General features: G+C 38.5%; 1 protein-coding gene across 6 annotated transcripts in view; it reads left to right on the top strand.

The window, feature by feature from the left end:
* ptk2ab (protein tyrosine kinase 2ab) overlaps positions 1-25,725 on the top strand; it is a 48,876-nt gene that overhangs the window by 21,705 nt on the left and 1,446 nt on the right. For 4 of the 6 annotated variants that reach the window (XM_079468599.1, XM_079468600.1, XM_079468596.1 and 1 more), the window contains 23 exons: positions 271-411; positions 805-882; positions 966-1,064; positions 1,147-1,264; positions 1,790-1,829; positions 2,283-2,341; positions 5,501-5,557; positions 6,631-6,728; positions 6,909-6,993; positions 7,337-7,437; positions 8,426-8,541; positions 8,685-8,785; positions 9,048-9,137; positions 9,433-9,637; positions 14,887-14,998; positions 19,527-19,613; positions 19,686-19,832; positions 19,931-20,044; positions 21,579-21,641; positions 22,952-22,991; positions 23,117-23,220; positions 25,164-25,319; positions 25,442-25,522. In XM_079468599.1, coding sequence (XP_079324725.1) covers positions 271-411; positions 805-882; positions 966-1,064; positions 1,147-1,264; positions 1,790-1,829; positions 2,283-2,341; positions 5,501-5,557; positions 6,631-6,728; positions 6,909-6,993; positions 7,337-7,437; positions 8,426-8,541; positions 8,685-8,785; positions 9,048-9,137; positions 9,433-9,637; positions 14,887-14,998; positions 19,527-19,613; positions 19,686-19,832; positions 19,931-20,044; positions 21,579-21,641; positions 22,952-22,991; positions 23,117-23,220; positions 25,164-25,319; positions 25,442-25,522 — 2,292 coding nt within the window. Of the gene's footprint in view, positions 1-270; positions 412-804; positions 883-965; positions 1,065-1,146; positions 1,265-1,789; positions 1,830-2,282; positions 2,342-5,479; positions 5,558-6,630; positions 6,729-6,908; positions 6,994-7,336; positions 7,438-8,425; positions 8,542-8,684; positions 8,786-9,047; positions 9,138-9,432; positions 9,638-14,886; positions 14,999-19,526; positions 19,614-19,685; positions 19,833-19,930; positions 20,045-21,578; positions 21,642-22,951; positions 22,992-23,116; positions 23,221-25,163; positions 25,320-25,441; positions 25,523-25,725 lie in introns of all 6 variants that reach the window. The other 2 variants (XM_079468597.1, XM_079468598.1) reach the window with 1 other exon arrangement.

Genomic DNA, 25,725 nt, shown 5'->3' on the forward strand with positions numbered 1-25,725 from the left:
ATTTATAAAAGTTTGGAACAATCTGCTGGTGAATAAATGATGACAGAATTTTCATTATTGGGTGAACTATCCCTTTAAATGATTCTCTGAACAACGCAATCCTCATTATTCTTGTATGTTAAAAAAAGTATTCTTAAAGGTAAAGTACGTCATTTTCAACGGTATATGTGTAGCAAAGAACCAAACTCACTACACTGGTTAAATTAATGTAATAAAGCAATAAAGAAGCATTAAAGAGCCACAGTGTCATGTTGTGTTTTGTCTTTTCAGGCCAAATCGCTGCGTAAATTCATCCAGCAGACGTTTAAACAGTTTGCCAATATGAACGATGAGCAGTGCATTTTCAACTTCTTCGAGATCCTGTCACCCATATACAGATTTGACAAGGAGTGTTTTAAATGTGCTCTCGGGGTGAGTCGAAATAAAATGCGACTTTTTGTTCTGTTTGGACTTTAAAATGCAATTAATTCACCAGTTATTGACATGCGGTCTTCAGGTTTTGCACTGATGGTGATTTAGTTTGGTTTAATTACTGGTCTACGGTTCCCCCTGTTGGCCAAATGAATACATTTGTATTTGTGAATAATGCAGAGCAGTAAAGCAGACAGGGCCCGATAGTAAAGATCTTTTCCTGATGGTCTTGTTGAACCAGTTGTTCAGTACTTATATTGCCCTGCCAACATCTTTACTGACCCCATTACTAATATTTTAGTTAATACTTTTTGTGCAAAACTCATTTATGGAAAGAAAATAGATATGATATGAACATGCAGTTGAGTGACTTTCTGCTGTTGTGTGTGGCAGTCGAGTTGGGTGATATCAGTGGAACTGGCCATCGGCCCTGAGGAGGGGATCAGTTATTTGACAGACAAAGGCTCAAATGTAAGTAGTGTGATGTGATGCTTTGATTGACGGGTAGAGGAATTCATTGATTGGCTAACGTCTATCTTTCTCCGTCTATGCAGCCAACACACTTGGCCAATTTCACCCAGGTGCAAAGCATCCATTTTGAGGAGCGAGAAAGGAAGGGAATGCTGCAGTTAGATGTGGCCGGTGCACTTGAGGTTACACTCATCTTGTTTCATTTACTGTGTTTGTTTGTTTGTTATTAGTATGTAATCTTGTTTGTGTGTGTGTTCTTTCCAGCCTCTGACGGTAACAACCACAACGCTGAACACAGCGGAGAACATGGCTGATCTCATTGACGGTTACTGCAGGCTGGTGAGCGGAACATCGTCCTCTTTCATCGTCCGTGTGCAGAAAGGTGAGTCCACGGAACACAAATCATCACATGACGCAATCTCACTTTTACCAAATCACTCTGCTATTGGTTTTTTATTTTATTGTGCTTTACCGTTGCCTCAAGTCACTAACTTCCAATTAAAATGAAAGATTTTTGTGAGCACACTACTGAGAAAGTAGGTTTGGTCCAAACTGCTTAAAGGAACAGTTCACATAAAAAATATAATGTTGTCATTATTTGTTCGCCCTCATGTCACATAAAATCTGTTTATGACTCTTTCTTCTGTGGCGCACAAAAGAAGATATTTAGAGAAATGTAGCAGTGGTTTTGTGTTCATATAATGGAAGTCAATGGGGGCCAGTGTTGTTTGGTTCCCAGCATTGTTCAAAATATCTTCTTTTGTGTTCTGCAGAAGAAAGTTAAACAGGTTTGAAATAACAATGGTGAGTAAATGATGACTGGGTGAACTAACACTTTAATAATCATCTTCTTGTTACTTAGTCACGTATATACATTTAATATAAACGGAACGCTCTGTTTTAACAGAAGGAGAAAGAGCTCTTCCGTCAATCCCAAAAGCTCCAAGGTAGGTCATAAAATTCAAAGAATATACATATTGTTTTTATCATTGACCTTTTTAGGATGCAAACAGTGCCCCCTTTTACCACTAAAATGAAAAAGTTAAATCATTTTAATTGATCGTGTTCTCTCTCATTTGTGCATTAGCACCGTTTCTTATAGTTTTCCAATAGGGAACATCAATTTCTAACCACCCAGTTCTGGCTCCTTTGGCGTCTTTGGCTCAAACATGTTGAATTTCTCAGCGTACCTCTAAACTAATCTGACCCCCAGCCCAACTGTCATTAAAACTAATTGTGGGTGCCCATCTGTTATCTCCCCTGCACACAGTAATGGAACAGCCCGGCTCAGTGGCTTCATTACGGATCAGTATGTTCTGTCTGATGTAGAGAAGGTCACGCTGGGATTAAGTTTGATTGAAAATGTACACTATTCATCATCTTCAACCTCTGTCATACAGATCAGCCAACCATGAAAAACGGTCACAAGGAGTTCGAGCCAAAACCATCTCGGTTTCAGGTAGAGTCTTGCCCTCTTACATCTCAAGCTGTGACATGACCTTCGATTTTCATTAACGATGAATGTATTGCATTTCTTTTCTTTTTTTTGCTGTCTCAAAATTTTGTGATCACCTAATGTTGTTTCGTGCCAAAAAGACCCACTTGTTTGTTTGGCTCAGTTGGTTAAGCATGCCACCATGGCAAGGTCATTGTTTTTATGTATAACAGAACATATATTTTAAATAAACGCATCTTTCAATAATACATATTCAGATGAAGTGAACAGTCTTTCTATAAATTTTATTCTAGATCATAGAGCAGAAAGATGATTGCAGTGGTGATACTTAACATAAGAATCTTGATAATATCAGTCTAGTTTACTGTAATAGATTTTTTTTTTTTAATCGTTGTGAAGATCTCAGCAGTGGTTTATATATGGTTTCTAAAACTCCACCTGACCTTCAACAATAACACTTTAATTGCACCTTCAGGTGTGTGTGTGTGTGTGTGTGTGCGTGCGTGCGTGCGTGCGTGCGTGCGTGCGTGCGTGCGTGCGTGTGTGTGTGTTTGAGACCAAGAGAGAGAGAGAGACAGATAACACCACCTTATGCATGCAGGGCTGAATTAGGTAGATACCCCCTGATAATACACATCCAAAAACATTCTCTCAAATTCTGGTCACAACTTAATTCAAGTCCTCCTAACACACTTCAATATGAAGCACTTAAAACCCAAGAGCTGAGACTTAAAGCCAGTCCCATCTGCCAGCTGGCTCAACTGAACAAACCTAAATCAGAATAAAGGAAAGTAAAAAACAAAATAAACTAGAATGTTATCGGACCCTAAACAGAAAATACAATGTGGCAGATTATCTCTACACTGTTGGAGTACCAAAAACAGACTTTGTGATCACAGTCTGGCCATAGAGAAAGGCAGACACCGACAAACACTTCTGTGCGCACTATGAGAGAGAGAGCGAGAGAGAGAGAGAGCGAGAGAGAGAGAGAGAGAGAGAGAGAGAGAGAGAGAGAGAGAGAGAGATTTTATAGAGTGTTTTGGAAAATTGTCTTTGGCCTCACCACATAAATACCTTCAACATCATCAAAGAAATCAAAGACATGACAGTAGCAAAATCCCCTCTACTCATTACGCAGATTCTAGTATTCAAACCATGTTACACTCAACAAGATTTATAAAACCATCTCTAAAATTTGTTGACTCGCACCAAATGTTTTAAACTCCGAATAAACACTAAAACACTCAACATTTCCGACAAATGTCAATTTACAATCAATATTTGTCCCTAAATATTTAAAACTTCCAAAGGTTCTTTCCTTCCATGAAATCTAATTTATTCCTACTAATGACCAATTCCTTGGTTTTATTCACATTTATCTGCAGTGAGATCTGTTTACGCAGTTTTCAAGCAGGTTTGTGTGACTATGATACAGCGAGAGAGAGAGAGAGAGAGAGAGAGAGAGAGAGAGAGCTTGGCCATGCTTATTCACTATAATCTAAGGAATGAGAGTACGATCTTCAGTAACTTCTGTCTTTTGTTATAATGGTCTGGGGCTTTGCTTTATCGCAATGTGTAACAGCCATGAAATAGTTTTTCCTATAAGCCTCTTCTCAGTGCTTTTATCTGTTATGAAGAAATTAATCTGTTGCTTTTTTATTTATTTCTCGCTCTGTTTCTCTCCCTACTTTTTTAATCATTTGCATGCTGCCTGGATCCACAGATGATATTGGTGATGGTAAAGTCTTTTTTAATATGACTGCCACACAAGTGCTATTGAACATCTTCACCTAACACATATAGAGATTTTAGTGCATACAAAAAGAACTTTAAAGGGATATTTCACAATCCCCCCAAATGTTTCATCCTTATGTCATTTAAGACCTGTACAGGACTCTTTCTTCTGTGAAACACACAAGGTTATATTTTGAGAAATGTCTCTGTGGGTTTGAATCCATACAATAGAAGTCAGTGTTGTTTGGTTACAAACATTCTTCAAAATATCATCTTTTGTGGCCTGCAGAAGTTAAACAGGTTCGAATAAGTTTAGAAATTTATTTTTGGGTGAACTATCCCTTTAAGTGGCTTATATCAGCATAAACTAACCCCTAGAGGACAAAATATGTTGTTTTTTTTAGTGTTTAGCTGTAATAAAATAAATTGATCTATCCTTATGGCACTGAAATAAAGTTTGGGAGGGACATATTGACAGCTCATTCCCTTTTTTAAATAAGCTTTTGTTGTGTCACAGCTGTGAATCATAGTTTCCTACTTCCTACAGGTTGTATTAAAGAAAAGGATTGTGTAGTGCAAGATAAGTCATCTGTATTTTCCAAGAGAGAAAAACTGTTCATTATAAGCTTTTGTTAAGTTTATAGAGTTTATTAAGTATTTTACTGTTTACGCGTACACCTGTATATTCGTATATATGGCATCACAGCTACAGTAATAACAGTGGACTAAAAGCAACAAAACCTCACCTTTGATTTCATTTACATCTGGAAGCAAGTACAGATTTCATCAGATCTTGAACCTTCATGTTACAGTCCTGTGAACTCAAGAAAAAGAAGGAGTCTAGTTGCACACGAGACCTCCTGCACTAATATCATACAATGGAATTTTGAGGTTGTTATGATCTGGTGAAACTAGTCATCGCCTGCTAAAGGTTATCTTTAAAAAACACACATCCCTTTCTTTTGCTGTGAGAGCGAAAGTGTTTGCTCATGGTAGTCTGCACTTGGGAGTTGTCTGAGCTGTCAGAATCTGTTGATTTTCACCACATTCCTCGCAGAACATCTTTGGCTTATAACTTTTTCCTCTAATCTCGACAGGATAGACACAATAGCTGCAGAGTTACCCATGACTTCATCTGTTTTTCTTCCAATGACACCACCAATGCTTTGGAAAAACGCTCCCCCTCTCAGCCCGATGTACTTGCTCTAAACTCTGATATCACAGCTGTGTGCATGCGATCTAAACCAAATGAAGCTCCTACACTATAGAGGCTTAAGCTGAACGCTAAGACACAGAGACACTTTTAAACATAGCACTGGGGGGTTAACTGGGAAGGTGTGTGAGTGTGTTTTACCGGAGATGGGATGAGCTGGTTTTGGGAGGGTGCTGGTGTATTTGAATTTACAGAGACTCTTTATTCCCTTTCAGAAACAGACGACTACGCAGAGATTATAGATGAAGAGGACACATACACTATGCCTTCCAGTGAGTATCTCTGTCTTAGTTTGTACTGATCGAAGATCAGCATTATGGTGCTTTAACATTCCTTTCACTCGGAGCGAATTAGCTTTTAAACGAGTTTTTGTTTCATATATGTTCATTTATGGTGCTTATTTTACTGCTGAAAGTAAGCTAATGCTGGAAAGTTCATTGAATAGTCGTAATATATTGTACTTGATGGCGATGGACACTTAGACAAAACTGTGAATATCATAATAAGCTTTATTCTAAAGAAAATGTTAACATGTATAGTGCAGTTGTTAATATTGTTAACTTTTTATATTGTAAACACGTTTCCGGTTCAGAAACTCCCGAAACCGCCTCGAGTCGGTGTCGCTTTCTGCTTGGCTGTTTGTTTAGATTAGAAACTGAACTCTAGAATAACGTTCAGTTTCATCTCTTTCTTTCTGTCTGCCTGCATCTCAGTAGGGACATTTCCACTAGCATTGTTTCAGGACTTTTTGTAAACCTGTTCTACCTACAACTGTGAATAAACCGGTCTGAATAAGATGGACTAGCATTTGATTATTGTGTAAACAAAAAGGATTTAAAGGGATTCACATTGTGAAAAGGAAATAATTGACCGTTAATGTTGTCCAGTGTTATATTTGCCATTTTGTTTTCTCTCGTTATTGGCACAACAGAATATTACGGACTAGATGAAGGTAAAACCGTTTCTCCTGCTGTTTTCACTCCCTTCACATGCTTGAAACTCTGTGTTTGTGTGCTTTTGCTTTTGCCTGCCTGTGTTTTTCACGTGATTGAATATTTACTTATGACTTCCAAACATGAGGGGTTCTTTTAAACTTATAGACATCTTCAGGTTACACTGAAGATGCTTTAAAATGGTTGTGGTATGTAGATCTTCAGAGGGCTTGTTCAGTGATGATAGAAAATGTCTTTTCAGTTTCGTTTTTTTGATTGATGATGTATGGTATGGATTTTATATCGGTAAACTGTTATATGGGTGAAAGAATTGCATGTCTTTTAGTACATATTTGTTTGTGTAACCGAGTAGATAGAATGTGTGATGACTGTGAAATTATTTTGTCTTTCAGCCCGGGACTACGAGATCCAGAGAGACAGAATCGAGTTGGGCCGTTGTATAGGAGAGGGCCAGTTTGGAGATGTCCACCAAGGAATCTACATATGTCCGGTAAGCTTATAAACTTCTATATGAATGTGCTGTATATGCATTTAAATGTCTGATACGTGTGGTTTTATTGTGTTGCACCTTCGAACAAAATACTGAAGTTAAAGATAGAAAATGAGTATGGAAATGAAAGACTGGCTGTGTCAGGTGATTGAGGTTTGTTTATGTTTGTTTTGACATCAGGAGAACCCTACACTTTCTGTGGCAATCAAGACGTGTAAGAACTGCACCTCGGACAGCGTGCGAGAGAAGTTCCTCCAGGAGGCATGTAAGTGCCAAATCACAGATATCCCGCAGCCTTCTGTCGGGGTTCAATCTATGGGCAAATCCAGCTCCACGGATTTGACTTTTGCAGTCGAATCTTGAAATATAACTCTCAGAGAATGGATTTATTACCTATATTAAACCAAGACAGTCCAGACATCAGAAAAATATTAGTTTTCTATTTAAGATGCAGAAAATACACACGCATTATGGAAGTGACAAAAAGGACACGGTTTTCAGAGACATGCATTGTAGAATTTCTGTAAATTCAAATGCACAAGCCAAATGCAATATTATTTATCATAACAAGTTATGTTCAGTGTGAAATGATTGCTCCGTTCCCATAGTAACCATGCGACAATTCGATCACCCGCACATCGTAAAGCTGATCGGAGTCATTACGGAAAACCCTGTGTGGATCATCATGGAGCTGTGCACGCTGGGAGAGGTGAGCTGTATACTGACTTGCGTTGTTTTATTTGGGGGATGGGGACCAACGTCTTAAATCAGCGCAGCGGAGATAACGCTACTCTCAAAGGGGACGTGACTGCATTAAACGCGCATTATTCAAAGAGATGAGGCCAAGCTTAAAGCTGGAGAAATCCATCAATCCCGCTTGTCTCATAAAATGGCTATAAAAGCGTTGTAAAAATGATTGCTAGCAGTGGCAGTTTGTCACAGTACCCAGATGATTCAATCTTGTGTGTATAGAGCTTTCTGATGTCAGACTGTTACCAGCCAAAGAGCTGAAGATGACAAGTGAGATTTATTTTATAAAAGAGTCCCGCAGCGACCTAAAGTCCTGTTTACACTCGGTTCTGCAGTAAAAACAATTCTCACATGTCTCCTGTGACCAGTTGAAACGTTTATGGTTGTTTTAGTCAAGCGGCTGTAATAACTAAATGATGTTGACATCCAAAGCATATTATCCAAAGCTGCTTGTAAGTTTAAACCCTTGTTTTAGCCAAATGGATGATTGACAGGTTGGTAGTCATAGTATACAATTTAACAAAGAAATTAAACTCTCTTAAAGGGACAGTTCACCCAAACATAAAAATCCTATTGTTTAATCACTCTCAATAAAAACCTTTTCACTGTGACTTTTTCTTTGAAACACAAAACATGGTTTAGTGTTCATACAGTACATTGAAAGTCGGGGGGGCAGTCATGCTTGGTTGAAACATGACAGCTCCTTTGCATTTCAAAATATTTGTCATACAGGTTGGGTGATGATAGAGGACCGATGCTTTAGCGTCCTGTCACTGAATTATACACCAACGCCCTCTAGTGTTCACTGCTGGTTTTGTGTCCGGCAATCCAGCTCTGAATGTCAGGGAGGCCAGACTCTTCCCTTAGTAGTGAATTTGAGTGAAGTGTTTAGTTTAGTTATGTTTACTTATAATCAAAGTCTGAAATGTTCCTGTTTTATTTTCTAGCTGCGATCGTTTCTTCAGATTAGGAAGTACAGTCTGGATTTAGCCTCACTCATCCTGTTTGCTTACCAGCTCAGCACAGCCCTCGCGTACCTGGAGAGCAAACGCTTTGTTCACAGGTAAGATTACACGCCGTCCAAACATCACCTCCTCTCAGTAACTTACAAACGGTTCAAACTGACTTTATCTCTGGATATAGTCTGGATGTAAGGTTGAAAGATCCATCCAGCCAGCACTTTTATGTAACGCTTTTGTTTTTCAGGGATATTGCTGCACGGAATGTTCTGGTGTCTTCAGCAGACTGTGTGAAGCTGGGAGACTTCGGTTTGTCTAGATACATGGAAGACAGCTCTTATTATAAAGGTCTAAACACACTTTATATACTGTAGAATACTTCAACATCATCTATGTTCGAGTGTCAACCAGATCACAGAGTTACTGACAATATTTACTATTAATATCATAGTTATTGACAATACCGGTATAATGCAACGACCCAATCAATTTACTGTGTGCTTTTTTTGCTTTATGTATCACTGAATAACATTAAGTAAAAAAAACAGGAGTAAAGCCCTCTGTTCATGCATTTACCATCGTATGTCTCGTTCTCTCTTTCACTTTGCAGCCTCTAAAGGAAAACTACCTATTAAATGGATGGCGCCAGAGTCCATAAACTTCAGACGTTTTACCTCAGCTAGCGACGTGTGGATGTTTGGTAAGTGAGAGAGTGAAAGAAAGACTGTGTGTTGCATATGTTTATTACTTTGAATTTCCCTCTTAGAAGCAGAAACTCCACATTGGGTTCAGGACAGAGCATGTTCAGACGTCTTTTTCTGTGATCCTTACAAACACTTTCCATTAGCCAAATGTGTAAAATCCATTTGAGAGCTTAAATTGTTTGGAAAATGAGCCATAAGTCATGTCTGTGACTTAAAGTGATAGTTCTGAAGTTGAATCTGTATTTGTCAGAGCGTCTATGAGATGAAAATCGACTCTGTTTGTGTGTTTAGGAGTGTGTATGTGGGAGATCCTGATGTACGGAGTAAAGCCTTTCCAGGGCGTGAAGAATAACGATGTTATTGGACGGATCGAGAACGGTGAGCGTTTGGCTATGCCGCCCAACTGCCCGCCAACCCTCTACAGTCTGATGACCAAGTGTTGGGCATACGACCCCAGCAAAAGACCTCGATTCAATGAGCTCAAAGCACAACTAAGGTCAGTTCTCATAAGTGTGTATGATGAGATCTTCACAAAAGCTACAAAGTTACCAATTTTTATTATAGATTTTACTCTGTCTGATATGAATTTGAGACTTTGAATATGATGGTTGAGGTTCGCCACATTTCAGACTTGAAGAATGGGTAGTGTTGTGAGTCTAGAAGAGTTTTGTAGGCAACAGTAGAGGGCGCTGTAATGCTCTATAAATGTTGTTTTTGGAGTTGATGGTTAAATATTTGATGGCTGGTTTGTGGCAACTCAGATTAGTTAAATTCTCACAGGTTGGATATTATTGTTAATAGTAGGGATTCACCGATACCATTTTTTAGTAAGGTGCCTATAATGATAAAATAATAGTGTTTTTACACATTTTATGTACGTAAACTTGTTGTTGGATACTACATAAACCAAAATAGGAACTTAAAAATCAAGGAATTTTTACTTTTTTAATGAAAATAGTAAAAAAAGGAGGAATATGATATGGCCTGAAAAAAAATCAGTCAGAAGAATAACTTTCACGTTAATCCATGGATACGTGGTACTATAACTCAGACTACATTATTCTTCAAGAAGAAAGTCATATTCAGTTGGATGCCTTGAGGCAGGGCTGTACAGTGTGGCATATGTATTGCACATGCTACGAAAAAATCTGTCTGTGCGAGGAATACATTTGCCAGTGTACAATTGTATAAATTGTATTCACATGCATTGTGCCATACTTTACAAAAAACATTACTGGTCAAAACAATCGCACGGATATGTTTTAAGATATGCCAGTCTCAATTGTTTCCGCTTAAGACGCCTCTAACATTTCAGTTAGTCTGGGACTAAGCTTAAGCCCTGTCCGGGAAACTTTGTATACTAGTTGTAAATTGATAAGCTACATAAACACTATAGTATACTTACTCTTATTTACTAAACTAATAATTACCATAGTATAGTTTAAAAACACTATTGTATCTGCAAATGGAGGAATTTTACTGCAGTTTACCCTAGTAAATAATCGAATAGTATAGTGAATGTGAAGCTACGTCAAGGCGTGTCAAATGTTGCGCCATTTTAGGAGGATCGCTGCTAGTGCGTTCAATGCAGTGTTTTGATTTTCTTGTTTGATTAGGTAATATAACTATGGTAAAAACTGCAATAGCATTACGGAGAGTCCTTCAGGAAAACCCCATGGTTCTTTCACTTTCAATTCCTCCATATATCAAACAAAACAAGTAACCGTACATATCAAAACAGTTATAGCAGCGGAGTATGGTCCTCCCATGATGGCGGCACTAATGCAACATGCAATTTAGGGCGTGACGTCAACTTCACATTTTCCGTGCTACAGTATGTGTACGTATATTTAATTGTTTTATAGTAAAATAATGGAAAACAAAGATCTCAGGAAAAATTTTACAGGCAAATGGAACTTGGGAAAAAACTAAATAATAAGTTTGCAATTTACCCAGATATAACATTAATGTTCTTCGTCAGTTACTCGTTTTATACGTTTTATACTTGTGCTACAACCTTTTGGGCCTGTGCTACAAAACTTTAAACCTCTGTTGCACCAAAAAAGTTTAAGTACAGCCCTGCTGAGGGTGCGTAAAACATGGGGAAACAAATTTCTTTGCTAAAGTATCCCTTTAATCCCAGTTTATGTCCATTTCTAGAGTCAAGAAATTGAATCTCTGAGTCATGCCTCATACAGCCTGTTTATGATACTTCCTGTCTGAAAGTCTGACGTTGAAATTGCGTCAATGAAAAAATCAAACTCCCTTACTCACACACCTCACAGTCTTCATCTGTTTTTAACAGTCAGGCACGTGTAGACGTGCACACACATACTGTCTGATGGGTAGTTTCTCTGCAGCTGTTTGGAAAGCATCCTTCAATACACAATAGTATTGAGTTTCCAAAGTGTCTCTTCGTGTCCACACATGCAGTCAGTTCCAGTAAACCTGCAAACAAATGGAATAAAACCCACCTGTACTCCATGACAGATCATCACTGCTCTGATTGCTTCATAATCTGAATAATCTTGTCTGCCTTGAGCAAAAACATCCATGTTTTCTATTTCATTCAAAACAGATTTGGCAGCATTGGACATTAATGTCATCTCGCATTATAGATAAACGTATCAGATGGACACTGAGGCAAGCATGCCGTATCAAATAGTTTCCTATAGGGTTTACAGGAGGGAATTAATAGAAATAGAGTCTTTCTTTCTTTTTCTCCCAGTTTTAATTATGCTGTACATTCAATTACAACACACATTTCTATGAAACCCTGTAAATATTTGCACTGTTAACACTGTCTAGAAGCGTAATAAAATAAGCAGGGCTCTGGTTTAGCCAATATCCTCTTGTGGTTGATAATGAATCTAATCTAATGCTGTAAAGTTCAACTGTGGTTTGTCTTTATTGTGTACTCTAATAATTGGTGTAGATGAAGTTTGTTTAAAAGAACGTCCCGTTTATGAACATTAAACGGTTGTTTTAATCCATCATAAATGCGGTTTGTGCATGCTTAAATGTTTAAAATGACTTTTGTCAAACAAAAATATAATTGTGCCAACATATAAAGTTTAGTTTTCTAATAAAGAAATGTCTAAAAAAATATTTTTGAAATGGATGACATGGACCAAGTAATAAAAAGCAGCCGATAAGAGCCCTGAATAGATGAACGCTCTTTTAATACTCTTTAAAAAGCTTCCCGGTGTTAAACCTCAAGAAGTTAGATGATGTTATGCCCACAGATTGATTTAGCAAATTTTAGTCAAACAGTGTCGACTTTGAGATGCCAAAATACACTTTTTTTAACTGAAATATTGTTTGTACAGTATGAACTTCTCATTCTGGATCATTGCTTTAGTGTAGTTCATACAAAAAGGTCAGATACCATTATCACAGTCTGCCCAATTCAGTTCAGCATTAGACGAAAGCTCAGACTCAGACACTCAGAGGCTTAGGTAGGATGTCAAATCGATGTGGTTCACGTAAATCTTGAGCAGTTACAGGCAAAAATACATTACTAGACTTTAGCTCTTTAGTCTGCAAATGTATGATGTCTAGTTTAAAAAAAGAATCCGTTCAGATTTTAAGTCTTGTAGTGTATTCCAGTCATAAGGGGCATTGATGTGTTTTAACATTAGACCACACACTTTATTGTTAGCTCTGTTTAGTTTTAAATTATCATTACATTTTTTTGCTTTGCTAACATTTACAACTAATTTTTTTTTCTTCAGAAAATCTTTGATAAAAAGTTTCATTAAGCAGTGTTGACTTAAAGATCGCATATCACAGGCAGTTTTGCCAATCTCAAATTAATCTTGAGTGCCTATTCAAGGATATGACACATCCAATACTACTGTAGAGTATTTAGTTTGATCAAATGTATAAAAGAGAGATACAGCTGTAGGATGATTTCCGGAAAAACACGAGCTGATAGAGGTAAGACTAGTGGGGAGAGTGGGATGGAACTACAGCAAGAGCAAGCAACACATCTTCACATAAATCCATTCGTGTTTTGTACATTATGCACGTACACGCCGATTTCCCAAAAAAACACAGACGTGTGACTTAGTTTGACTTACTGTGTCAGAATGCATGACATAGGATGATATTCGATCTGTAAAATATACATGTACAAAATGGACCTTATCATCACTGATAGCCTATACACAACCAGTCAGATGTTTTAGTTAAATATTTCTAATGTCTCATGATTTTTCTTTAAAATGTTCCTTCATTAATAAAGGTTTTGATCTGAAGGTGGATGCTTAAATAAATGTCTAAAAACAGAAATATAATTGTGCTCATATATACCTTTTTTTCATAACAAACTAAATATTTCTAATAATCTTTGAAATTAGTGACTTTGTGTGCATAAATAAAAAGAGCAGACAGTAAGAATACCGAAAAGGTGGAAACTTCTTCAGTATTGTTTAAAAGCATCTCACCCCAGGAAGCCTCTTGAAAAATACAAAAGAACGTTTCTGCAAACTTTATAGGCGAAAAAACGACAACACTGACTAACAAGTTAAAAAAGTTTTGTTTTGATTATTAGTCCCAACTTAATTTTCATAGTTCCCTTTGTGTTGTTCCATAGTTTTGATAGTTTTTGCTAAAGTGTTGAAAAAAGACACAATAAGTGTGTGTTCTAAAACTTTTGGTTGTGTAGTTTCGATAACATCAAGTAGCCTACAGTCAATACAGTAGCATTGCAATGACACTTTTCATCAGCTTTATTAAGTTTAGACACAGTTAAATCTTTTCGATTCTGACGTCCCAAACCTTTATGGTTGAGTTTTATTATGCCTGCTGTGGAGAAGCTCTGGTTGTCCTGAGCACTGGAGGTCTGGATTGATCTGAACAGGTGTCACTTCTGTTTATCCTGCGTCTCTCTCTCACCCTTCCATCCACACACGTGGGCTCTGTCAGAGATAATAGAGTTTCCAGAAATAGTCTCTCTGAGAGTCAGGCCATGAGGCAGCTCGCATTCTCACGTCATTAAGACCTTCACGCTCCAGCCTTTCGCACCTCTTGTCTCCCTGTAGTCACCTCTGAGAGCGAAACTTCACCACGGCAGGTAGGATCTTTGCATATTGATAACCTTTAGGCTGTGTGGTGAGTTTTAGATCAGTGCTGACTTTCAAAGGTTTATTCATTTAAGTTTAAAAATGCATTGAAATGTGATTTAGGGGCCACGCTGTGGAGAGGGGTCTACAGTTCTCAACAAGAGGATCTTAAAAATGTATACGTCCCCATGTACATTTTAAGTATGTGTGTTCATTAGGAATCAAAAGTATTGCGCTACCACACAACTGAGTTACCGGAACGATATGAACATATGATAAAAGGATTACAAAGATCATAATGATTTGCGGGCTGTCATGACGCCCGGCTGTCTCAAATGATTAATACAGTAGCATTGCAGGAATGATGCAAGGTCGATTTTGGTCATGCTGACTGACAGAAAATATCTTTGATTCTGTCTTTGAGCATATAGACTCCTCCGTTCACAACCGATTACGTAATGCTGGAAATGTCTTTTAAACCTGAAATTATTACTCACCGTTCTTACAGACATTTGAAGCTGTCGTTTCTCCCCACTTTAAAAGGGGGCTTGTGAGCTGAGGAAACTTCTGTCATCTTATTCACTGCTCCGGATATAAAAAGCATCCATAGGTCTCATACAGTCAGCTGGTCGATCAAAATTATGGTGTTTGATAACACTGTCTGCCGGTGTGTGTGCAGCACCATCCTCGCCGAGGAGAAGGCTCAGCAGGAGGAGCGCAGCCGTATGGAGATGAGAAGACAGGTTCCCATGTCCTGGGATTCAGGGGGCTCAGATGAGGCGCCGCCTAAAGTAAGTAGAAGCGACAGTATGTTGCGTGTCACATATTTTGTTAAGCTACCTTTGGATATGGAGATATTGTGTACCCTGATGTTAGACTGGATAAACAAGTATCTGGTTGGTGTCTTTCATTGGAATGTTCACGTCTTTGCGATTTTTACATTTAATGGCAGTTAGAGTTCTTCATAAGTGGCAGATTTATTACTAAGGTTAAAAGGTTAACAACGTGCCACCATTTGTTGCGCTAGCTAGCACATGCTGGCTACACAAGAGACTGCGTGTGTGTCATCGTAATGTACTTGAAAGTTAAAATGAAATGTACTTGAAGGACAAGAGAAAGTTCTTGAAACTGTTCTTTAAATAGGGATTTGAGTGTTATATTGTAGAGTTTGGTGTATACAGCCACAGAAAAAAATCATGAGACTATTCCAAATATTTATTTAATAAGCGATTCTTGATGTGTTGTGGCCAATCTAGTCAAGTGTCTGTTAAATTTCAACAAAATCGAATCTCAGGAGTGACAGCAATGTGAAAGACGGACATCTTAAAAACTTTGATAAAAAGCGAGGTTATTTTATAAAAAAATACGTTTATTATTTGTACATGTATTCGGGAAAAGGTCAGTGTTGTATTATCTAAAAGTGAATATGAACTTGTTTTCTTTGCAGTATTTGAGATCTGAAAAATACAGAGCATCTTTCATTTTCTGCAAATAAATGCAAATAGAAACAATCTTTTTATTTGAAATTTGGGAGAAATATAGTTAGCAGTTCACAGAATGAAACAAAAATAATTTGACCTGAAAATCGACCTATAAAAAGTAAATTCAGAAAAACTGAAAATAATTTAGAAATGGTCTCTTAATTATGTATCGGAAAAAGTTTGGAAGGACACAAGTCCCACAGATTTTATTTACTGCCCATTGTGACCTGATATTTTGATGAGGCTCAATAGATTTTCATTGGTGCACATAGGTGCATAATATAGTGGGTTGCCTGATAACTGGTGAAGAATTCTGCTTTCTTTGATGTTTCTGCTTTTTTGTTTGTAGCAGTTTCCTGTTTTTTGAACTTATTACATTCACACGATGTGAGAGGAATAAGTGACAGTTCCAATATATCAGGGTTCATTCAATGGCGATATAGCTTGGTCCCATTTTATGGGAAAATAAGATTTTTTTTTTTATTTCCTTACCCTTAATTTTGCCGCAGCTGTATATCGGCACTGTTCAGCAGGAAGCACTTAAACATTTTTCTGAAACATTTATGCTATTTTTAATCAGAATATTTCACCTTTTTAAATCAATAATAAAATATTCAGTTATTAAATGGGTGTACTTGAGCTTATGTAAGGAGTGGTTAAATTCAAATATATCCCTTTTTATTATAACATTTTAAGTTCAAAGGTAAAATAGCATTAATAAAGCAGGTTTAGAATTGATTCATGAAATCTCTTATAATAGCAGATTTTCATTCATAATTTGCAGAATGAAACCAAATGAACCGTTTGTTAAACCATTTGAACATCCTCCTGTTTAACACTGTTTTGAACTCTCCTCTGTCCTCTGCTGCTCTCATTACTGTGATTGATTGACCTGGCTGAGCTCCCCACCATTCACCCCGGGGTCTCCATTCACTCTGTGTGTGGCTTCCTCTTACTTTCATTCTCTCTGTCTCTGTTTATGACGGTCAGGCCTGTCAATCATCCCGTCCAGGTGCTGATGTCTGTCTGTGTGTGTGTGTTTCCAGGAGGTTCTTGATGGAGCACCAGTGCAATAAAACCAAAACAAAACACTTTTTATTGTAATGTTGGTATGTGTTGGATGTGATAGTTTAGTGGTACAGTGTGCGATTCACATCATGTTGATTTAATTGATCACACATGCGTCTGTGCTTATGTCTGAATTCTTGTCCATGTCTCTCTAAACATCTGCTTTTGTCATCCCTTTTGTTTGTGCCATGTTGACTTTATGTCAGACGGGCTAATTTTTCATTGTGTGTGTGTGTGTAGCCCTCCCGCAGACGCCCCCTCCAGCACAGCTTCAGTGTGGACTGTCTGTCTGCGTCTGCTTCTCCTCACCCCGCACAGCATCCTTTCAGTTCCCAGGTTTCCCTTTGCTTTCGCCAACCCGAGACATCTTTCCCTTCTCTGGGGCAATGCAACAAAACCGTTGTTAACCAATCGCGACACGTGCAGTCCCAGCAAAACCCTCCCACTCAAATCTCTGCTAATGCACAACAGCTAAACGTCCGGCACCAGACTCGGCAGTTCCCGCAAGCTCAGACGCAGCTTCTGCTTCAGCCGTTACCGCTGCACTGCTCCCTGCTTTTTCCCCAGGGGCCCTGGAGGAGACCCCCTGTTCCCCCCACCGCCACCCAGCCTGCTTTCTTCGACCCCCACTATCACGCCATGCAACAGCTGAACCTGACCCACGTGCACTGCAGACCCTCACAGGCAGGTGTGCTAGGACTGTTAGCAGGGCATTCCAGGGATTTTATATGGGCAGCTTTAGATCCGCATGAGCGCTTTAGTTTAATAAGGGCCATTTTTAGATTAGATGATATAGCGGTTAAGAATTTGGCACCATGCTCCTAGAGTGCAACTGTCCTGCGGATCTCGGCTCCAAATTTAATTCAATATGATTTTACTGTTCGAGTAATCCTGAAAACCTTAAATAAATGGTTCAGGTGTGTTCGAGTTGGATGTAAGCAAAACTCTGCAAGACGGAAGCTCTATAGGAGCATAACAGTTTTATAGGGATAGTTCACCCCAAAATGAACATTCTTTCATCATTTGTTCACCCTCATGTCATTCCACACCTGTATGACCTTCTTTATTCTGTAGAAAACAAAAGAAGATATTTTAAAGAACATTAGGCCGAGTTCACACTTGACTTCTTTTTTGAAGCCGCTAGCGTCTGTTTTACATTATAATCCTCTGGAGTAAACCGTGTTTTCAAAAAAGTCCTGAGCACTTTTTTAAACGCCAGCGCCAGCGTCTTTTTCTGCGGCTCAGAGCGTCTATTGAGGTTGAAAAAAAGTTCAACTTTTCTGAAAAAAGTTCTACGTCAAGCACCTTTTTCAGCGTACTGTCGTTTCCATGACAACATGCGAGGAACGTGGATCGGTCGAATAGGCTCAAGCTCGAAAAATAATATTGGCTGACCGAAATGTCGGTAAGAGCATAGTTTTGAAACAATGTAAATAAAATGTTAATTTTCAATAACATTCGATTGCATTTCTAGCGAGAAATTAGTATTGTTCTTTGTAAATATGTGATTGGTTATTGCAAAGACGCTCTTCTGTTAATAATTCAAACTGACTTCCGTTACACTGCCTATTAAACCTGTCTGCCTTGGTGCACAAATGCTTTCTCTGAACATTGCCGGCTGCTACTTGTAACCACAACGCTGCGAGCATTTTTTTACTAAATAACCTCCATTGTCAACTTTTTCTTGTAAAAAAAGAAGTCAAGTGTGATCGTGGCCTTAGTGACCGCGTGACACTGTCCCCCATTGACAACCATTTTATGGACATGAAATCGCTTAAACGTTTCTCAAAATATATTTTCTTGTATTGCACAGAAGAAAGAGTCATATACGGGTTTTGAATGACATGTGGTTGAATAAATGATAACAGCATTTTTAATTTGGGGTGAACTATCTAACTGCTGTGTCTTTACTCTGAGTGAAGTCATTCACTCCAGTTACTTAAAAGTCATACATTTAAGTCATGATCAAGAAAGGTTTATGGGTAAACAGATTAACTTTCATTCTGATGTAATTTTCCTGGTCATAGTCCAGTGTGGAAAATCGCATGTTTTGTCAATGCATGCTTACTAAATATGCCGTGTGACATGCCTGATCTTAACACGCATTGAATTATGTGCTGTATGCTTGTGTGCATCGCCATTTCTGTATCAGCCGTTTTAAAACCCCCAACAATTCCACTTCACAATAAAAACGTACAAGTTTTTGTTTTGCTTTTCACATCTCTATGGGTTTGATTTGAGCTAAGATTTTATTTCGGATAAACTGAACTGCCCCTCTCCTGCCATTCCGTACAGTACATATCGTATTTGTTACTGTATGTTATCACCTACTTGTTTCCTCTTCCTTTTTTCTCCTCTGCTCATCTGGAGCTGTGGTCAGTCGACTCTCTCTATGAAAGAGTTTATAAGGTAGATCATTCTTTCCGCTGTTTTCCGCCCACAGCCGAGTACCCAACCAATCGGATGAGGACTGCCTCTTGCCAATCAGCATTCATTCTCCAAACCCGATCCCTCTAATATCTAATAACCTCCTCTCTCATGTATAACTCCAGTAACGATAAGAAGTGAATTTGTGTTAATGTTTAACTAACTGCTTGCATTTTGTTTGGCAATTTTAATTTTCCCTCTCAACAGCCTGAAATCTTTATCCACACAAAACGCACAAGGATTTTGTGTGCGTCAGGTGGACTGATTTTATCAGCATTCGCTAACCTACAAACTGGTCAACACGTGTCCTAGTATAACAACCAAGTTTTTTGTGTGGTTATAGCCCAGTCGACCAGGTTACCCAAGTCCCAGATCTAGCGAGGGGTTTTACCCAAGTCCTCAGCACATTGGCCAGCACAATCATTATCAGGTACGATCGGTGCATTCGTGTAATATTTGAATGTAACTATTTTTTAGTTTGACTTCCGTTGCTGTGCTATAGATGGCGGGGCACTCGGATCCACGTGGCTTGCTTCCCGTGCCTGGCGGGATGTACCCTCCCCAGGCCGCAGGGACGGGACTTGACCCCCACGAAAGCTGGAACCATCGCTGGGCCGCTCAGGATCACATGTGGACTCCTGGCATGGAGGTTAGAAAAGAGAGAAATCTGCATGATGATTCCTGGATGTGGAAACCGAAGTTTTGTCCAGAGGGTAAAACAAACAAATGTGTGTGTGTGTTTGTCAGGATGGAGTGGCTCTGCGGGGAGGTCTGTCTCACCTGATGGAGGAACAGTTATTACTTCAGCAGCAGCAGATGGAGGACGATCAGCGCTGGTTGGAGCAGGAGGAGAGACTACTGGTACTGATCCCTCCAACTTCACCTCATAGTCATCTGCTCGGTCTCTTTTCCTCTCCTCTTTCCTTTTCTTCTCCTATTCCCTATCCCCTTTTTCTTCTTCTTGTTCATCATGAATCATTGTGATGTTTATGTATAGCTGCAGCAAAAACACGATAGTCCAAACTTGTTTTGAAGAACTTTCCACCAGTCGCGGTTTCCCGCTGCATTTGTAAACGGTTGCGAGCGGACCTCACAATTCATATCTATTTTCAGGGCTGGTCATTTGAAATGTTTACAGAAGTTTCAAATGCACAAATATAAGTAATCTACATTTCGAACTCATTTATGGGGGTTTTATTGCATGTAATGTTGCGTTGCTGTGGCATTGTGTACCTACAGCGAAACTGCGGGATTGTATTTCGTACACTGATATACGTCTGCATACGCATGTGTTTCTGAGAGTCTTTGTGTGAGTTTTTTTGGTTGCCAAGTTTTGGCTTACGGTCTCCATCATTTGTGTCTACACTATGTTATTATGTTGAGTCGATCTTCCAGAAAGCCTCTCGCAGCTTCCTGTACCAACTAAAATGGGCAGTCAAAGCTCTACCGCAGCAAATAACATTCATTTTTCTGTTGAACTTCACACAACTTCAGCTTGAATGATTTTTCATCAAGGCTGTTTGATACAGGTGCAATTTTCCAGGAATTCCTGTGTAATGAAAGGTTTTGTTCGCACTGAGGCGTAAGATGGGTAAACTCGACCTGACCTGCGTCTGCTGAAAGACCGATCACAGGAAGTTTTCATCTCTTTGCCTCTTAGCATATGTCGTGCACAAATGCACATGAGGGAAAAACCGAAGGGGGGGGGGGGCAAAACCAAGACCGGGGAAATGATAAAGTGAGAGAAAGAGAGAGAGCGAGAGGGGAGTAGAGCAGAAAAGGGCTTGGCTTTGCTGAGTTCAGGCTCGTTCGCTGTGAGTGAGTCAGTATGTACGTACACATATCCCAGAAGCAGGAGTCACTCTGCACACACACACACTGTTGAGTTATCTCTCACCCACACACGCTCTTGCTTAATGGAGATCCACTCTGCGCTGCGCTCAATGTTTAAGAAACACCAGAGAGAAGCGCACACAGGAACGGCCGGGAAGATGCAGGTCTTCAAATCCTGCTTCGGAAACCTGGTACAGTAAACTCGAGAGGAGAGGGAATATTGATGTTTCTGTTAAGATGATGGATGGATGAATGAATGAGTTGACGTATGCAGTCAGTAGGGCTGGATGAGGGCAGCATTGACTTTTTACTGCATCTTTATACATTCTTGTTTCTAAGTATGTGCAGTCCCTGGGATCGATGGGATGTTTTTTTTTTATTATAATTCTATGAAAGATGAATGTTTGTGTGTCGTCTAGATGAATATTCATTATACATTTTATATTAGTTATAATTCTTGACTCGGGGAAGCACTGCTGTGATGATTGAGAGTGAGTGATGATGGAGCTGTCTGACAGATGTGTTAGACATAAGGTTGACATGGTCTCTGTGTGTGTGACAGAAGCCTGATGGGAGAAGTTCCAGAGGAAGTCTCGAGCGTGATGATGGATGTCATCAGGGACCGGTGAGTCTCTGTCCTTTCTGTTTCTTTACCAGGGTAGTGCAAAATGAAACTATAAAGCTTGTGCAACATCAGTTATGTTTAATATTTTTGTCTGAGCCTTAGAAAATTGTCTTGATTTTATTGCTTTTTGATGAATATACTAGTTGGCCCTTTTTTGGAATAAGAACTAAAAGTGGGAGATATTCAGATGGTCGGATCCTGTTAAATAGCTGCTTTCCGGTTCATGTTCAGTATAATATAAAGATTTTTTTGAAGAATGTATATTATTACAAGTAATGATTTATGGCAGTGGGACAGTACAGTGCTGAAGAGAGGGACTGTTTTGGTCTATAGATGCAGTTTTATTCACACACACATTAAAAATAAAATAAGCTATAAATAAAGTAATAAAAATAAATAAAAACATATAAACTTGTTTAAAATAAAAATATAAAATAAATATGAATGCTTTATGAATATGTATTTAAAATAAATATTATTTTAATAAAATAAATATTTAAGGTTCCTAACTAGTACTAGATCACAAAAAAATCTGTGAAAGGGGATTATCAGGTTTTGCAAGTGAAACAAAACTAGTAAAAAGACTAATTTAGAGAAATGAAAGATAAATTGTAAACAAAAATAAATGCATAAATGTTCAAAAGTGTTCTTAAATTTTGGACCTCCCTTTATAATATGGCATCTCACGACTTCAGTGATGCATGTCCATAAAATGTGTTTATCTTTGTTTTACCATCAGTATTCAAGGTATAATGGCTATTTTGGCTGGATATCTATTAGCGAATCCAGTGCATAAATGAAGGTGCGATAACAATGGCTCTTTTGTGTGGAAACCCAATCTGATCTGATCTCAGCCACTACAAATGTTAACAAAGAGCCAGCTTTGCTCGGTTCTGCACCAACCAAGAAATATTTATGCACACATAACATGTCACATTTAGCTGTAAGTAATGCTTACGGATCGAATGCAGTTTTTTGCGGTTGTGTCATACACGGATGGAGCTGATCTCAGAAAAGCAGAAGTCTTCAGCTGTGCTTTAGTTTGTTTGTCTGCAGCAGTGGTTTTAAATGTCTCCGCTGTCCCATTGGGCTGTCCTATTTGATTCCCTGTGGTTTAGGCAGATGTGTGTGTGTGTGTGTGTGTGTGTGTGTGTGCAGCTATGCGCGTGTGTGTGTGTGTGTGTGTGGGTTGGCATGCCAGGCATTCAGGCTGTTCTCCACCCAGACCACAACAACACAGATGGCACAGTCTGTCTTGGCTCCTGCATATTTTTAACTGACTACGTTTTGACTCTGTTTTCTGTTTGCAGACTGGAAACCAGCACATCTACCATCCGGTTGGAAAAGCAGGTCAGTTTTGTTTTTAATGAATTCTCTTATTTTTTCTATTATCAGAAGTCTTATGTCTCTAGTGAAATAATTAAGCTTTGCAGTAATTGTATTTGTATAAAGAAAAAACTTCTTGTCATCTTCAGAGCATCCAGCTCCCCCTAAAAAGCCTCCTCGACCCGGAGCTCCAAGCCACCCAGCAGGAGTCCCTGGCCCGAACTCTACAGACAGCTACAATGAAGGCGTGAAGGTAACAGAACCACCGCACTATCTCAAAGTCTCACTAAAAAAACAAATCTGGCTTACATGTCCTAGTCAATATTTCATAAATGATGAAATTGAATCATCATTGTTGTCTCTTGTGCATCAGAACATTGAGTTTTTGACTAAACGATTTACGTGTCTTAAAGTAAAATTCAAGCATGTAAGATCAGCATCTGGACTCATGGGTCGCCTTCAGGAGCAGCATGCATGCCAACAGATGCTGTTTGCCAAGCCTCATTAAAATCATCTTCATTCCTGAAACCCCCTCACACACACTCGCACACAATCGCTCTGCAGGGTCTCCCATAAACCAGATGAACATTGTGAACCCAGTAGTTTCCATTCCAGTGCTTTTTCCTGACGCAGGGGTTCTCGTATCCATACCCAGAAATGCCCCACAGAATGGAAAATGCAATTGGAAACAATGTTCACATAATTCTAGTCTGCTTTGCCATTTCAATTGTACTTTTTTATAGCTTTTTAGAAGTTTGACCAATGGGTGTGTTTGTGCTGGGTAGAAAATCCACATTTCATAAAATCGCAACAATGAAGTCTTGCAACACTTTCCACAAGCAACTGAAACACATCAAGTAACTCCAAACTGGTTTTCTTTTGTTACAGCATGAATATGTAAAGTTCTGTTTTATTAATCCCTTTTACTTCTGTCTCTTTCTTTCTCTTTACACTTTCTGTGCACTGTGTTTCTGCCCTTCTTCTGTTGCACTTTTTGCACTGGTAGCCCTGGAGGGTAAGACCACCTGTAGACTCTTTCATGTCTCCGTCTGTGTTTGTGCCATCTTCAACTTGTCAGTACTCAACCATATCATTTTAAATCATAACCTAATTATTCACTAAACTGACCTGAAGTGCATTGCATAGATCTCCTGTACATGTTCTCTGTTTAGGTTAAGATCAGGTGTCCTTATAGCTGTTGCACTTGTAGCTCCATCTAGTGTGCACTATGGGATGGGAATATATTGGTAGATTTGAGACTACTTGGTTGCTAAGTCTGTTTGAAACTTTACTCTACTGGCAACCTGCTGGGACATGAAACAAAGCTTTGAAATATTTACTTATATTCAGGTATTATCTTGAACTTAAAGGCATAGTTCACACAAAAATAAAACTTCTGTCTTCATTTAATCACCCTCGAGTTGATCCAAATCTGTATAAACTTCTTTGTTCTGATGAAGAATATAGGAAAGTAAACAGTTCCTGGGCACTATTGACTAACATTGTCATTTTTCCTGACTGTGTAATGCATAACAGTGACTGTAAAATACGTAATTTAGGTATGAGAGTGAAGTATCTTTGTCAAACGAATAATCACGTTTAATCAGATCCAGAAAAGTTTGTGTTTACATAGTATATGTCTGTGTACTGTGCATATTAATTTTGTATTTATAAACACAAAAAATACACAAACTTAAATATACACATTCATGTATTAATATTCACCAATCATTTTTATGTTATGTTTATACATTTTTTTAAATTGTTCTTAAAATGTGTATGCTAAGTACACAGAAATATATTATGCAACACAAAGTTTTCTTCTGGATGTGATTAATCGTGATTAATCCTTTGATAGCCCTAATTTTGATTGGTATTTGGGATGCGATCAATGGGTGAGTTTTTAAATGCCAATGGGCTTGTTTCGTTATATAGATCTGGCAACCCTGGTTTTGAGCAGTGATTGTCTCCAGTAGTTGCTTGTTCTGCCACCTAGTGTCAAACATGTGTCATCTGTACATAACACAAAGTTGTTCATTTCATAATCATTTAGTCCAGTAACATAGATTCAGTAACAAAGCTGTTTTAATATTCTAAATCCTTATTAATATATAGAAGCCAGAACCTCTGTGTTTTTATATTTTCATGAAATAATAATACATCATTTCATCTCTCGTTACTGTGTATTTTTTTAAGATTCAGCCTCAGGAAATCAACCCTCCCCCAACAGCAAACTTAGATCGGTCCAATGATAAGGTTTATGAAAACGTGACAGGTCTTGTGAAGGCAGTGATTGAGATGTCCAGCAAAATCCAGCCGGCTCCTCCTGAGGAATATGTGCCCATGGTGAAGGTACGCTATGACAGATACTTGTTTATTACTGAAAGTGTCTTAGAAGAACTGAAAATCATCTGTAAGATCATCTGTTTTCTTGTTTTTATATACTTAAAATGATAATGTGGTTATGTGTTTAGGATGTGGGATTAGCTCTACGGACGCTGCTGGCTACTGTAGATGAGACGATACCCTCACTGCCTGCTCACACACACCGAGAGGTAAAACCATTCATAAAAATAAATAAGAATTGACACTTGATGAATTTTAGATTTGTGTAAACTTCATAAAAGTCTGTTTTGACTGATAAAACATTGGATTGATGCCTATTTCTTATTTCTTTATTTTAATTCTACTTCTTACTGTAAGATTTGCATCCCACATTCTGCATCCTGTTTGCTGCCTTAATATTCAGCAATTTTAC

This window comes from Barbatula barbatula (assembly GCF_947034865.1).
Source record: "Barbatula barbatula genome assembly, chromosome: 12".
In the NCBI taxonomy this organism is placed as follows: Eukaryota; Metazoa; Chordata; class Actinopteri; order Cypriniformes; family Nemacheilidae; genus Barbatula; species Barbatula barbatula.